A 15,007-nucleotide genomic window follows, 5' to 3' on the forward strand; every position below is an offset into this window, starting at 1 on the left:
CTGTGATTCACAGGGTTCCTGTGGTGGGCAAAGCCTAGAGCTCTAAGAGCACAATTTTTGTGGTTAAGTGTTCATTTCACTATTTCCCAAAGTCATCCCCGATGGTCTGAGCTTTTTCTACTTCTGTTCTAGAGAGTATCAGATTAATTGTCTTAAAGGTTTCCCATTACATTCTGTGCTCCAACTTAAGCACATTCCTCTTGGTTTTCCTCAATTGGATTACTTGCTCTCAAATATGCTAATTATGGTATTTTGCATCTCCAGTAAATTGCTTTCCCAAACAACTGCATTGTGTGGGAAAAATGAGTTTTGGCAAAAGGTACATGATTTGTTTTCTTGCTATTGACAAATTCCTCCCATATTGTGACAATATGAACAAGTACATCAATAATAGCAGGTGTGCATTCTGGTCGTACTCATGGTGGGGACATTAAATCAGCACCTTCCATTTTTCAGCATCCTTTGGGTGCCATGTTTTAGAGCCCTTGCACATATTAGAACTGTGCAGGGGGATTTTATAAAATACCAGCACCTGAACCTCAGTTGTGGGGGCAGGGGAGGAGGTGGTCAGTCTCATGTCTTCTAGTGTGCCTTTCTGTATGGCAGAAGAAGAAACTAAAACCTATTATTTTCCTAACAATCTTGAAGCCACAACACAGGATATAATTCTGTGTCTATAGATCAGAATGGCTTAAGTGAGATTAAAATTTGAAACTGATTGAGGGAAAAGTCTGTATTGCAAGCATCTGGTTTGCTGGTGTGGATCTTGGCTACAGATGTGGTTCTGAACCCTAGAGTGCTTGTGATTCCTGGGTCTCACCTGTTGTGGCTCCAACCATCTATCCTCTCACCAAAGATGAGTGAAGTCCCCTAGATCCCCTGTATCCTTGCCACACTGTCAACACTTGGCAATATGAGCCTTTTAATTTTTCACAATCTACTAGGTACAAAGCAATTTAGAGTGCTGTTATGTTTTTAAAATATTTTATTTATTTACTTGAGAGCGAAAGAGTGAGAAAGAGAGCACGAGCAGGGGGAAGGTCAGAGGGAGAAGCAGATCCCCACTGAGCAGGGAGCCCGATATGGGGCTCAATCCAGGAACTCCAGGATCATGACCTGAGGTGAAGGCAGCCATTTAACCGACTGAGCCACCCAGGCACCCCTAGCGTGCTGTCTTAAATGACACTTCTCCAATTACTAAGGACTCTGAGCATCTTTTCATGTGCTTCATTTTTTCCCCTTTCTTCTGTAAATTGCTTCTTCATACCATTTGCCTCTGGTTCTTTGGGGTTACTATCTCCACTTTTTTACTTCTAGAGTTCCTAATATATTGTACTTAATAATACCTTGTCAGTTTGACATTGCAAATATTTCTCATTCTGATATTTGTCCATTATCTTTGTCAATGGTGCCCTTCCCTGAATGGAAATTCATCATTTTGATGACTCAAGTTCAACGAATTTTTTTGTCATAGGGTTTATATTTTTGAAAAACTTTTTTGGAAGTCCTTCCCTACCCTTGGGTCATAAAGATACTCTCCTACGTTATCTTCTATTAACTCCAAAGATTATAGACCCTTGTTTGGTAGTTACCCAGTGATGGGACATAGTTTTATTTCCTTCCATAGAGCGAATCCATTCTCCCAATGTCATCTCCTAAGCAAACATCCCTTGCCTATTTATCTGATATTAATTCCCCAAAGAGAAATATCGCTGAGATCTCTATTCTCTTCCATTGATCTACCTGTTTGTTTATTTTTCCTTTCACAAATACCAAACGATTTTTATTGTTAGGCCTACTTCTGCCCTTCATTTTTATTTTTTGAAGTCAACTTAGGTCTTCCATATGCATGAAAAAATCTATTGTGAGATATATTATATGTGCCTGAGATCTATAACAATTATATCATAAATACATATTTATAAATATACATATTTATAAATAAGTACTATAAATATATTTATAATATATATTTATATTTTATATATAATATATATGTATATATTTATGATATATATATTTATACAGAGTTATGGAATGATTATTAAAGAAATAATCAATTTATTTATTATTTAAAGAAATAATAAATCAAGAAATGTAATATTGTCAGTACCCCAGAAGTTTCACCATGTGTCATTCCCTGACCACAATCCCCACCTTCCCTAGAGGCAGCCACTATCCTAACCTCTGTGATAACTATCACCTCTGTGTTCTAACTTAATCACTAATGTATGCGTCCTCAAACAACACTGTTTAATTTTTCTTCTTTTGGAATTTTCCACAGATAAAAGCATACTACATGTATTCATTTTGTTGTTGTTGTTGTTAGCTCAATATTTGTGTTATTTGTGGAATTCATCCATGTCCTTCCATATGGCTCTAATTGTGGTATACATGGCTAGATAGTATTTCACTGTCTGGATTTACCATGATTTATTTATCCATTTCAACTTTATCAACGCTTGGTTGTCTCTAGTTTTTAGTTTCTGTTAATGTGATGATTTTTTTATTACTAACTAATTTCCAGAATGAGTATAGAATTATGATTTCCAAAATTTCTTTGAGTTCACTTAAGGTACTATGGTAAAGGGCACTAGCTACCTACCCAAACCCCTACTTTCTGGGCAGAAAGCTACCCAGCGAAACTAAATTTTCCAGTCTGGCTTTCAGTTAGCTATAGCCGTATGACTGTGCCCTTATTCACAGAAGGTCAGTGGAAGCAGCTGGTGCCAATTCCGGGTTGGGCCTGCAGACACTTGGTGCACCTCCTTATACTCTCTCCCATTTCCATGGGATGGAATCTAGTATGATGACTGACCATGACAGAACAAAAATGCCAGCTGTGAGAAAACTGCTAGGCCCCTGAAGTACCACAAGGATTTGAATTTTCACACCGATCTGTCTCAGGCACACTTATCTGCATTTTTTTTTTACGTGAAAGAGATTAGAAATGTATTTTTTAAATTATTTTTTAAATTAGCAAGCACTTATATAACCTTGGCATGTAACAAGAACTGGTAAGTTTTACATAGATTACCTCTTTTAATCCTCTTACCAACTCTAGGTGGTCGTTACTATTGTCACCTCAATTTTATCTATTTATTTATTTATTTGAGAGAGAGAGCGAGAGCGAGAGAGAGAGCAGGGGGAGGGGCTCTGGGAGAGGAAGAGAATCTCAAGCAGACTCCATGCCAAGCACAGAGCTCAACACAGGGCTCGATCCCACGACCCCACGATCATGACTGAACTGAAACCAAGAGTCAGATGCCCAACCAAGCAGGCCACCTAGGCACCCCATTACCTCAGTTTTAAAGATAACAAAACTGAGATTCAGACAAGACCAGAGTTGTACAGTTAGTAAGCAACTGAACTGGGATTCAAATCCAGAGAATTGGATTCCCAGATCTGTGCTCTCACCCACTATGCTGGACTACCTGTTAGCAATGTCTATGTTCTTTAAGCCACAATATTTGGGGTCACTTTGTTACAATAGCTTAGCATGACCTTAGAAATATAGAAATTTGAACCTAAAAATGGGTTTCTAAGAATAATCTTAAATATGTGGTTGGACTAGAGTTGAGGAAACAGATACCACAGGCTGCAAAATTGGAAACCCTTGTAATGTCATCACAAAAATGTATAATAAAACTGTTTCCCGCAGTCATCTGAAAGGCTGGCCACTTAACCAGAGAGCCACAAGACTGTTAATGCGTGTTGGTTGTTCTTTGATGTTTGTAATAGAGGACAGTAAGGAAACGATGTGCTCAGGTAGAAACTAGTGGACCAAAGCAGAAGACTACTGAGAAGGTCTAGAAATTTGGCTCTGTACCCCAGCAACAAGAGGTAGGATTGCTATGATTCGTGGCTTTTCCCAAATGCCTCCCAATTAGGAAAACTAAAGGATCTAGCACTGTGCAAGTTTATATTGATGGTATGGCCTCATTTTACCTGTTAGTCAGATAGCCTCAAAGGAGACAGCATTTCAATGAGAGCAATGGATAGACATGGAAACAAGGAAGTAAAGTGGGCTTGAAAGCATTGTTCCAAAAAGAAATCTGAGCGTGTTGTTGTTGGCACATGGCACTGAATGAAAACAGACACAGAAGCCTATCGGGTTTCTCAGATACTTCTATTTCCACAGCAACCAAAAGCCTGCCCTGAAAATGTCCTCAGACTCCAAACCGATACCTCTAGGAAGGGGGCTACTAAAATTTCAGTCTTCCCAGGATCCGCTTCAGACATGGCCTTAAAGCGTGAAGCACTAGGAAACATTCCCGAGAGGAAAAATTTGGACTCACAGAGAACATGAGAAAGGACATGACTGCCAAGACAAGGAATCTTCTCAACTCCTCTCTGGTGTAATAATCTCTTTGTTCCAGAGCCGAGTGTGTTCCGTTCCTCCTTTCTTTTACTAGGAGTGTTTCAGTTCACATGCACTCATCGTAATTGGATGTGTGTATGGGGCAATCGTTTTATTTTCTAGGCTGCCATACTCAGCCATATATGGACATGATGCAGAGGTCAGAACATCACCCAGAGGTCCTGTGCTTTGAGCTGGATACAGAAATTGGGTAGAATTTAGTTTATGTTCCTTGGCAAGGGAGAAGGGTGCAGAAGGATATTTAGTGGCTGAGGGGCAGACTGTGACACAGATTAGTAATTGCTCACTAAAATTCATTCTTTCTTTCTCCTGAAACATATGCCTCTCCAGTCATATACCATCAGTCAATTTTCCTTATAGTGAGTCAGGTGTGGCCATGTGATTGGTTCTTACCATTAGTAAGGGAGAAGAAGTAATGACTACCATTTCTAGTCCTGGGTCTTAAGACACTGGGTATTTCTCCTTGACATCCTCTCTCCTTTTTCTCCTTCCCATTTGATGGACACAGATGTGGCTGTGACCTAGCTTTCACCATGAAGATAACTACATTCCCCTGGACGATGGTGCAGTAACATGTTGCTCAAGGTTGACTCTCTATGCAACTCCCTACTGCTCTGCATCCTGGAGGCTTTATGGGCTCCATTAATAGCTCCCTTCTCTTCCGGCTTCTAGCTGGGAGGGTGAAGGGGAGTTAAGTCAAGATATTTATTTCCTTTGCTTTCTCTCTGCTGAGTTGTCACAGGGTGGCTCCCTCCTTCTACCAATGACCACAGCATCTTTTGCAATGGTCTCTACTTTATCTATTCTCTTCTGATTTTAGTAGCTGCTTCCATAACTTGTTCCTTCAAACCTATAGTTAGAAAGAGTTCTTTGCCTCCCCCGCTTCCACTCCCCATCTCTCCCTCTCCATTGCTAGCACTGAGGTGTTATATTGTACCTTGTTAATTTCCCTTAATCTTCCTAGTCTTGTGTCAAGAGTCCCCTTAAAGAGCTTCCTTCAATAGCCTTGTCTGAGTGTGCCTTCTCTTTCCTGTAAAATCCTGACCAGCAATGTCTCTGAATGGCCCCATCAAGGGAAGTTGTCCCATCAGTCACTCTCCTGAACTGGAAAATGAAAGACAAAGACACATTTAAAAAAAAAAGACATTTTTTTTTTGCTCTGTATAATAGTTTAGTCTTACCCTAGTTAATAGAGTATTATATTCTTTTTAGAAGTTTGTTCTTTTCATAAAAATTTCAAATTTGTTGACATAAAGTAGTTCATCAACTCCTCTTTTTATCTCTCTAATGTCTATAGAATCTGCATGTCTTATTTTTCATTTTTGACACTGGATAATTGAGCCATTCTTTTTCTTGATAAGTCTTACCAAATGTGTATTAGTCTTTATTAATCTTTTTAAAGAATGAACTTTTTGGCTTTTGTTGAATCTCTACATTATACATGGTTTCCTGTTTTATTAGTTGACTAATTATTATAACAAAGTACTTCCCGAGCTTGGCATTTCAAAACAGTCAGAAATTTATATGATGATGCACAATTTTCATGAGCAAGGTCAAAACTGTAATGTTTTTATATAACCTAGCCTTGACAGTCACATATCATCATTTCTAGAATATCCTGGGGGCCATCTTGGCTCTGGCTACCATATAGGTTTTTGATCTTATTGTCACTACTTTCCTTCCCGAGCTGAACTACCCCTAATCACCACCTATATCCCCAGACACATCTCTGACAATAAACAGAGAGACCAGGGAAGGGATCACAATGAGTCATCAAAATGCAGCATTTATTAGGAGGGGAAATCCCCCTGCTTCCCACACTGAGAGAATCACCTCAAGATTGGGAGCACCTACATGAAGGAGAACCCCAGAGCCTTGTGACTTTCTTAAGCCCTCTTTGTGAAAGGACACACTGGTCTTTCAATAATCAAATCCCCCAAATGTCTGTAGGAGTTTTATCATCCAGCCTTTCCTCAACTGGCCTGGGGAGAAGACAGGGCAGGGCCAATTCTCAGGATCCCACCGACATAGCAATGCCCTTAGTCATCCTGTCTCTGGCTTTCCATGTTGCCTCTAGTCTGATAAACTTTGTACAATCTATTAGGTATAAAGATTAGGAACAGAGAATAAGACTTTATTTTTAATTGACTATATCTTAGTTATTGCTCATAGTTATTATTTTTTTTTTTTCTGTGTCTCTCTGATTATTAGGCTTTTGAAACTTAAAATCCAAGAACTAACTAAAACATTCTGCTGGGTCATTCCTCCCCTGAATCAATTGGAACTACAGTCTTACTGTCTAAATCAAAAAGGGCTGCATGGGCTACATAGTAGAATTTTACCCCGATACGACACTTGTCAGCAAAACTTAGATCTAATTGAGCAAAAATCTTTAGGAAATAAAGAAGCCTCCTCAATTCTCCATCCCCAGAAGAGAGGGGGGAAAAATCAACTAATTACTCCCCAACAGAAGTCGCAAAAGGAGAAGAGGGTGGGGTGCATGTGCAGACTGACTCCCATTAGCTATTTGCTAAAGGCTGTCCTGGTTTTTGAACAGAAAAAGAACATTTTTATTCATTCTCATCAAACTAAGGTTGAGTTGGTCCTTAAGACCGGACTTTTTTTTTTTTTTTTTAAGATTCTATTTATTTATTTGACAGAGAGAGATCACAAGTTGGCAGAGAGGCAGGCAGAGAGAGCAGGGGAAGCAGGCTCCCCCTTGAGCAGAGAACCCAATGCGGGGCTCGATCCCAGGACCCTGAGATCATGACCTGAGCTGAAGGCAGAAGCTTAACCCACTGAGCCACCCAGGCGCGCCCATATTATTTATTTGTGATTCCTCAGGTTGAAGTCTGTGGGATGTTTGCTTAATAGGGTGTGTATTGAATTAACCAGAGGGCAAGTTTAAAGCAGTTGAAGGTCACAGCTCTAAGGCCCCATTCCATGGTTCAAGAGTAAGCTGATTAGAGTACTTCAGACCCGAATAGCCCTACACAAAAAAGGCGTGTTAAAAAGGAACAGATTAGCCCTGTTCCGCCCTAAGGTACCCAGGGAGGCGGGGTCTCTGTCAGATTTTCCAGAACCCGGTTTCTGGTGTCTGTACCAGAAAGGCTACAAGAGGGCTCTGGCAGTTTCCTGGTGCCAGTCTCTGCTTTTATCCATGGCCTAGGTGCCTGACTGGCAGTTTGTACCTAGCACAAACACAAGAAGAAAAGGGGATTTGTCAGTATTTGAGCATCAGCTTTGCTCCAGATCCGGACCACAGGAGGCTGAAAATGTCAGGTGTAGGAGGTAGTTTTGCTTCCCGGTTAGCAAGGGGCGCTGGGTCAGCTGGAATGCTCACTCACCAGAGCATGCACATCTTACTGTAGAAAGAATATTGGGGGTACTGGATGAAAAGCATTGACTTTTTGAGAAGTCTGGCTTCTTATTGGACTGTCACTCACTTGACTTAGGACGTGGTGGGCATTATGTAATCGCTAGGCTTCTTTGCATAAGAAAAGCTGGGCACGCTATTATTGGTTTTGTCATTTCTGTACAGTTTCACTTATCATATGAGTGAGAGTTTTTTGTTTTGTTTTGTTTTGTTTTTAGATTTTATTTATTTGAGAGAGAGAGAGAGCCCAAGCTGGGGAAGAGGTAGAGAGAGAGGGGAAGCAGACTCCTGGCTGAGCAGGGAACTCTATGTGGGGCTCGATCCCAGGATCCTGGGATCATGACCCAGGCCAAAGGCAGGCACTAAACTGACTGAGCCACCTAGGTGCCCATAACTTTTTTTTTTATTTTTACTAAACATGAAGATTGACAACAGAGACAATAAAATCAAGTAAACCTTTACTAAGAGAGTTATTTAAAAGGGAGCCGGGAGGACACCGAGGAGGTGGGGCTTATGCACTTGTTCTGGATGAAATTCTCGGAATTTTCGCTAAGCTCAGCTCAAGTCCCGGGTATCTACTAGGTGTTAAGATGGACATGAACGGACTTTCTGCCTCGCCCTAGCAACCAACCACACACAGCTTAGTGTCACTGTAAGTATACCAACACCAAGCACCTTTTCTTCAAACAACTTAGGTAAATCTCTTCTTTCCTCTTTAAAAACTCTAACCTCTTTGTCTCTCTGCAGCACGCTTTCAATTCGAGTCGAATCTGTGTCTCCCATGTTTGCAATCCCTAAGACCCCAAATAAACACATTTATCTTGCTGCTTGTCATTTTGTGTTTTCTTGGTTGACAAGACTTGGGGATATCTGGAGTTCAGAGCAAACAGTACAGAGCTTTGTGGAATACCGTGCCTATGAGAAGTTTTCTGTGGTTCACAGAAGCCACGGTGCTTGCCTGAAGCACAGAGCCATTATTGGCGTACTCGGTGCTGATTTTAGGCTTCTCAGATAAAACATTCTGGATGCGAAGTACCTGTCAAGAAAAAGATTATTCGTCAGTATGCTACATGAGCGAACAGCTGCTAGTGACATTTTCCTTCTCCAATACTCCAGGACTAATATATCTCCCAGAAATCGATACACTGAAATTTGTGTACAATTATTTTTTGGGAGGTATTCTGATGAAAGTATTAATGTTCTAATTATGTCTGTGCAGTCAAGTGGACTGGTTATCTGACATTCACCAAATTCCCAGCAATTTCGATAGTTTGGGCATCTCCTATAGAAGAAGGAGGTGAGGGGGCGCCTGGGTGGCTCAGTGGGTTAAAGCCTCTGCCTTTGGCTCAGGTCATGATCCCAGGGTCTTGGGATCAAGCCCCACATCGGGCTCTCTGCTCAGCAGGGAGCCTGCTTCCCTCCCCTCTCTCTGCCTGCCTCTCTGCCTGCTTGTGATCTCTATCTGTCAAATAAATAAATTTAAAGGAAAAGAAAAAAAAGAAGAAGGAGGTAAGAACCAGTGGGCGCTCTTATCTAATTCTTGAGTGAATAGTGTTCGTCTGGGGGAAGGGTTTTGCTTTTGACTAGGCCTACTGTGTGGGGAGGGAAACACAGGACAGAGAGGATGAAGGGACGTTCTGTTAGCAAGCCAACCTAATCTCGTAACCAGTAGGGTGGTACTTGTCCCAGCTGGAACCCCACTCGTATCCATAACGTGGCTCAGAAGCATAAAGAATGCATACTTTGGAAGTCAATCTGACACATCCCACCTACTACTGTTATTCATTCTCAAGATCAACACACTTAAGTTTGTTCATCAGTAAACATATAAGAGCTCAGTTTTCTGAATAGCCTGGAGGAAGTTCACTGAAACAGCACATGATAGGAATTAAAGAAAACCAATTAGAAATTCACGAGTCATGAGTATGTATCGACACTTGTTAGGAACAGAGTTGAGTTGAGTTTTGTTTTTTCATCTTAAGGAAGATCCTTAAGGAAGATCCATCTCGGGTTTGTTACATGAAAATACTCAAACTTGGAACTCACGTAGATAGAAAAGTGAAGCCTCAACCACAAGGGAAGGGTGTCATTGATTGTGAAGGAAGAAGCCTTATCTACAATAAACGTTATGATGAACTTGAAAACAGAGAGATGAGAAAGATCCTGAACAATATTCCAGACATGTTCTAGATTATATTTTCATTCTCTTACAGCAGACATTATTGGGCGTTTGTAAAAAGTAATATGGCTCACTTTTGGGGGGGCGTGTGTCTGAAGCCCAGGTAGATTGCTAGCCTGGGGTAACAGTTCTTTAGGCTCTAGATTCAGACTGAACTTTTGTTTCTCTTCGTATTTTTGGGTGTTTCTGCTTGCTTGTTTGTTTTTAAGATGCTGTGATTAATATGTTAATAAATTAGAGAAACAGATTTTTCTTCTTTTTAACTGAGGAAGAGCAATATTGGAAGCAGAAATCGGGGTATGTTACCAGGACCAGTTACCAGGCTGGGATTTGAATCTCAATTTTCCAACTCCCCAAACCTAGATTCAAACATTATATCTTTCTCAAAACCTTACCTTCTCAATGAGGCCTACGCTGATTCCTGTATTTAATAATAGTACTGCCCATCCCCCTTTTCACAGAAATCCTGATCCCCTCTACCTTGTAATACTTCTTTTCCCATAGAACTTACCACCTTCAAGTTTGCTATATAATTCACTAACTTCTTACGCTTATTGTGTTCATTGTCAATTCCCCCTCCAGAAGAGCGGAAATCTTTGTATATTTTGTTTTCTGACATATTCCAGGCCTTGGAAAAAAGTTTGGCCCACTATAAGCACTCAATAAATTTTTGTGAATTAATCTCTCAGAATTTGTGTGCCAAGAATTTTATCTATATTGAATTTACTAGAGATTTGTTATTCTTAAACTCAAAGCTATAGAAAATCCCCTCCTGTTTTTAATGCCATATAAAATTCAACGGTATACGCTATTGTTTTAGAAGATTTTTTTTTTTTCTTTTTCCTTTTTACATAGGTTCCATGCCCGTCCTGGGGCCCAACATATGGTTTGAACTCACAACCCTGAGATAGAGACCCGAGCTGAGATGGAGAGTCAGATGCTTAACCAACTGAGCCACCCAGGCACAGCTGTTTTAGAAGAGATTTAAATAACACAAATAGCATCTTTAAAATGAGACATTCTTCAACACTATCATATACATTAGAACCTGCTGGCAAAACTAGTTTTGTTTTGAGACTACAATCATTTAAATCCTTTCTTTTGAGCTTCATAGTAATGTGAAAGCAGATGGTCCCATATAGGACTTTCCCTTTGCCTAACTTCAGGCCCTTCTCAGAGCCTACATCCTGATTGGAAATATGATATGGCAAGCTAGGTCAGTGTGAATAATGAAGCTCCTACTTATCTATTCTTCCTAATAACAAGCACAGCCCTAGCAAGGATGGGACATGTTGTCTAGCACTGGTGTTAAATTGGCATCAGGAGACCTGAAAAGGTTAATGGGCTGTAACTCTCCATCCTGCTAAAGTCTCTGCTTTTTCCATATGCAGAACTTGTTCAGTTCTGGAACACCGCATGTGACCCACTAAATTCTCCCAAGTCACCTCAACAAATTGTTCTTGCAGCTTTGCCTGTGAGCTCAGAGAAATACAGGCACTTACTTCGGACCCTGGAGGATCCTCAGGGTTATAGGCCAGCAGCTTCATGCCGTTAGGATGGCATCCGGCCCAAATATCTCCCGTGTCTGGATCCACCGTCAAATTATCCACTAAGGTGCCCAGATGTATCACCTTCCAACAAATAGGAAATACAAAGACGTTGTTTCAACTTTCTTCTCAACCCTTCCTCCCTCCCACCAGCTCCTTCTGGCTCCTGAAATGGGTCTTTTTAAGGGCCTTACTATTGAATTTTAGAAGTTCAAGCACAATCTCACCTATATTCTTCTAAAATGGTCATGTTTCCTGCATTCAAGGAGCACATTCCTAGGTCAGGCGTAGGAACCGATCTAAGAGGCCACATGGTGGGGGGACAAGGCAAGCCAGGAGAGTTTTACCTTCACTGGAGTTAAATCCCAGTTCTCATGTTTTTTCAGGACATGAATGTTCTGAGCAGTTACATCAGCTGTGTAGATAAACCTTTGAAGAAAATAGCATTTAGATGTAAGCAAGTAGTAATCAGAGATGACATTAACTTTTACTTTGGAGGAGAGGTCTAACAATTCACAAGTGTTCCAAGTGCCCCTGCAATGTCTTTCTAAAGCATGGTACAAGAAGATAACAGAAACTTATTTTTAGTATTCTTCAAGAGCTTGAAGTAAGCATTAAATATGAGATGTGACTATAAAGTAATGACCTTGGTGTTTCTAGGTGACATATAAGCTCAGTCTCATTACTTCGGAGCCACAATGTATTCCTTAAATTGTGTGGATTTAAGCAGACCTCTTTATTATAAGTCAAAAGAGTCTATACTTCCACAAGAAACTGGTGCTTACAAAGAAGTATCAGATGACCATGAAAGTCAATCATAATCATTTTTTAAAAAGAGGTGGAACTTAGAGATGCTTTCTACAGGGATCATCTCTATTATCTCAAATGCACATAGTAATATTCATGGGGTACATTTCTTTTTCAAAAAAACCTTCCAATCTAAAACACTTTAGAAGAGCTTCTCATAGAATTTCATGCTGCATAAAATCGTATTTAGAAAAGTCTGCTGTTGTATATCAGTAAATATGAAAATCACAATGCCCAATCTAAGTCAGGTCTCCTTCTCTAAAAATAACTTTTGGGTAACTCAACTTAGTGTAAGTAGTTAAACACCTTTTAGCCTCATAAAGGCAGAGATATTGGGCATTTATTCTCCTTTTCAGTGTGTTGGGTAACTGTTTCTAGAGTCACATGGTAAATTGGACCAAGGACCTCACATCCTTGAATCCACATCCTTCATTTCATTGTGGGGGGTTGTGGGGAGGCCAACATGCAAAAGGGCAAATGGTGTGTTTATGATCACACAAAGAGTGTGAACCCTGGCCACACCCGACCTGTCCACCTATCCAGTGCCGACTTAAGCTTAAGGAGGTAACCACCTCCCAAAGGAAGGAATCCACTAAAATGTCAAGAGCAAAGTATTGGAAAATTATAAAAGCTTACTTTTTGTCTAGTGAGACTGTGATCCCATTGGCAGAACTGAATCCTTTGGCTACCACTTTGACCTCTCTTGGACTGTAGAAAACAACATGACTCCAACGAAGATCCAAGATAATCTCCAACAGCACCAAGAAGAAGTTGGTAAAATAGTGGTCTCTTGTAGCATAAAACTGTTCTGGTCCAAGAACCACAATGTCATTCAGGCTACAGTGAAAAAAAGAAAGAGAGAGCAAAACCCATGGTGTATTTAAATATCTAGACTGTTGTCAAAAACACTGAATCTCAAAGACCCTTATGTTCATCAGTTTGAAAAAGTATATACGAAGCAGTATGAATGAAGAAATTCCGCACAAAGGACATGATTTTTCATTGCACCTGACGGGTTTTCTTTTAGCCGTTTATTATTTTCTCAATCTTCCCTTCCACAGAAGTCAGCAAAAACACATAAATACACACAAAAAACCCCCTCAACTCCAAATTGTTGACTTGCAAATGTCAATCATGGTTATGTGCGATGGTCACAGTGCAACAATGGTTATTATCGGTGGTCACCAATAGTTCTGGTTCACTCTCTTCTAGGATTAGACTTCTCCATGCCCTGGATGTTTGGCCCAGCCATATGACTTGCTTTTGGCCAGTGAGATGAAGTGATGTGTGTGTCTTCCGAAAGGAAGACGGGCCAGTATGAGATCCACCATGCGTCCCTTACTCTTTCGCAGTAACCAGCAACTTTTCTGATGACTGAAAAGTGTGGCCCGTGATGAGGGCCCTATAGGAGGACAATATAAAATTGAATCCTTGAATCACTTACATTGGACATATAGCATGAGTAAGAAAATAAAACAGAATTTATGGTTTTGAGCCACTAAAAACCTTACAGTTTTTCTTTTCTGTTATTGTAACATAACCCAGTCCATCCCGACTTTTATAATTGGGATTGTGAGTGCTATTCTTTCTTGCTTATAGTCTTCAGTATTATGAAAATTTTTAAATGAAACAAGTCATACTCCTATAAGAGTAAAGAGCAATAAAGTCATTTACATTTTGGAAAAGGAAAAAAGAGATGGTGACTTGAAAAAAATGTAAAAAAGAAAAAAGTAAAAAAAAAAGAGAAAAAGTGTAAAAAATGTAAAAAAGTGTAAAAAATGAAATACTTATAGATTGAATTTAGAAAAATTTTGAATGAATCAGGAAATACTTTGAGGTTTTGATTTACAATGACTTTTCCAAGATCATTAGGCCACTCATCTTTTGGGTCTCAGCTTAAGCATTCATTCTTCCAAAAAGTATTGGCAGACACCACAGGTTAAGTTCGATCCCAGAGCACTTTGTTCTACTGCTTGAAATGCTTGGTTAAAATTGAGTACCAAGGCACCTCTCAAAAGTACTCTTTAGGTCCTCCAAACTTCACCCGCTCTGTTCCAGATGGCACTCTTCTAACCAGCTCTGCCTGGTTCTGACAGAACCTTACCTCATTTTTATTACTGGCCTCAGGCTCCTACTTCCAGGCTTCTGTGTTGAGGCCAAAGCACGGGATAATCACCAGACTTGACTTGCACATGCACAATCAGGAATTTTCAGGAGTTAATACTCTTTGGGGGCAAACTTCGGCTCTCAGGAGATGGGACTGGTGAATAAACTCTTCTCCCTTTCTTATGGCAGCCAGATTGTCCGAAAATGAGGCTCACGTTGCCTACAGGAGGACAACCCTATGATTTCAAGCAGCTGCACTCGGCAGTGGCTGGCTTCATTAACACTCACCATAGCCTCTCCTCTGCATGAGATTCCTAGCGCTGCCATGACAGAGTGCCACAAACTGGGGAGTGGAAGATGATAGAAATTTGCTGTCTCGCAGGAGGTGAGACCTCTGAAGCGAAGGTGCTTACAGAGCCATGCTCCTTCTGAGGGTTCGATGGGAGAATCTGTCCTTGCCTCTTCTAGCTGCTAGTCATTCTGGACATTCTTTACCTTGTAGATGCTTCACTCCAATCTCACTCTCCATCTCCACAGGCATTCTCCCTGTCTGTCTTTCTTCTTATTAGGACATAAGTCATATTGGATTAAGGATCCACCCCCACTTTTAA

At 40.4% G+C, this 15,007-nt stretch overlaps 1 protein-coding gene across 1 annotated transcript in view; it reads right to left on the reverse strand.

Moving 5' to 3' along the window:
* Nucleotides 1-8,202: 8,202 nt before the first annotated feature.
* The window catches only part of PON3 (paraoxonase 3), a 29,256-nt gene continuing 22,451 nt past the window's right edge, over nt 8,203-15,007 (reverse strand). The window contains exons 6-9 of the mRNA XM_047695432.1: nt 12,927-13,127; nt 11,831-11,912; nt 11,439-11,567; nt 8,203-8,793 (exon numbers count right to left, since the gene is read on the reverse strand). Coding sequence (XP_047551388.1) covers nt 8,635-8,793; nt 11,439-11,567; nt 11,831-11,912; nt 12,927-13,127 — 571 coding nt within the window. The 3' untranslated portion in view covers nt 8,203-8,634. The remainder of the gene's footprint in view (nt 8,794-11,438; nt 11,568-11,830; nt 11,913-12,926; nt 13,128-15,007) is intronic.

This window comes from Lutra lutra, chromosome 11 (genome assembly GCF_902655055.1).
Source record: "Lutra lutra chromosome 11, mLutLut1.2, whole genome shotgun sequence".
Taxonomy (NCBI): domain Eukaryota; kingdom Metazoa; phylum Chordata; class Mammalia; order Carnivora; family Mustelidae; genus Lutra; species Lutra lutra.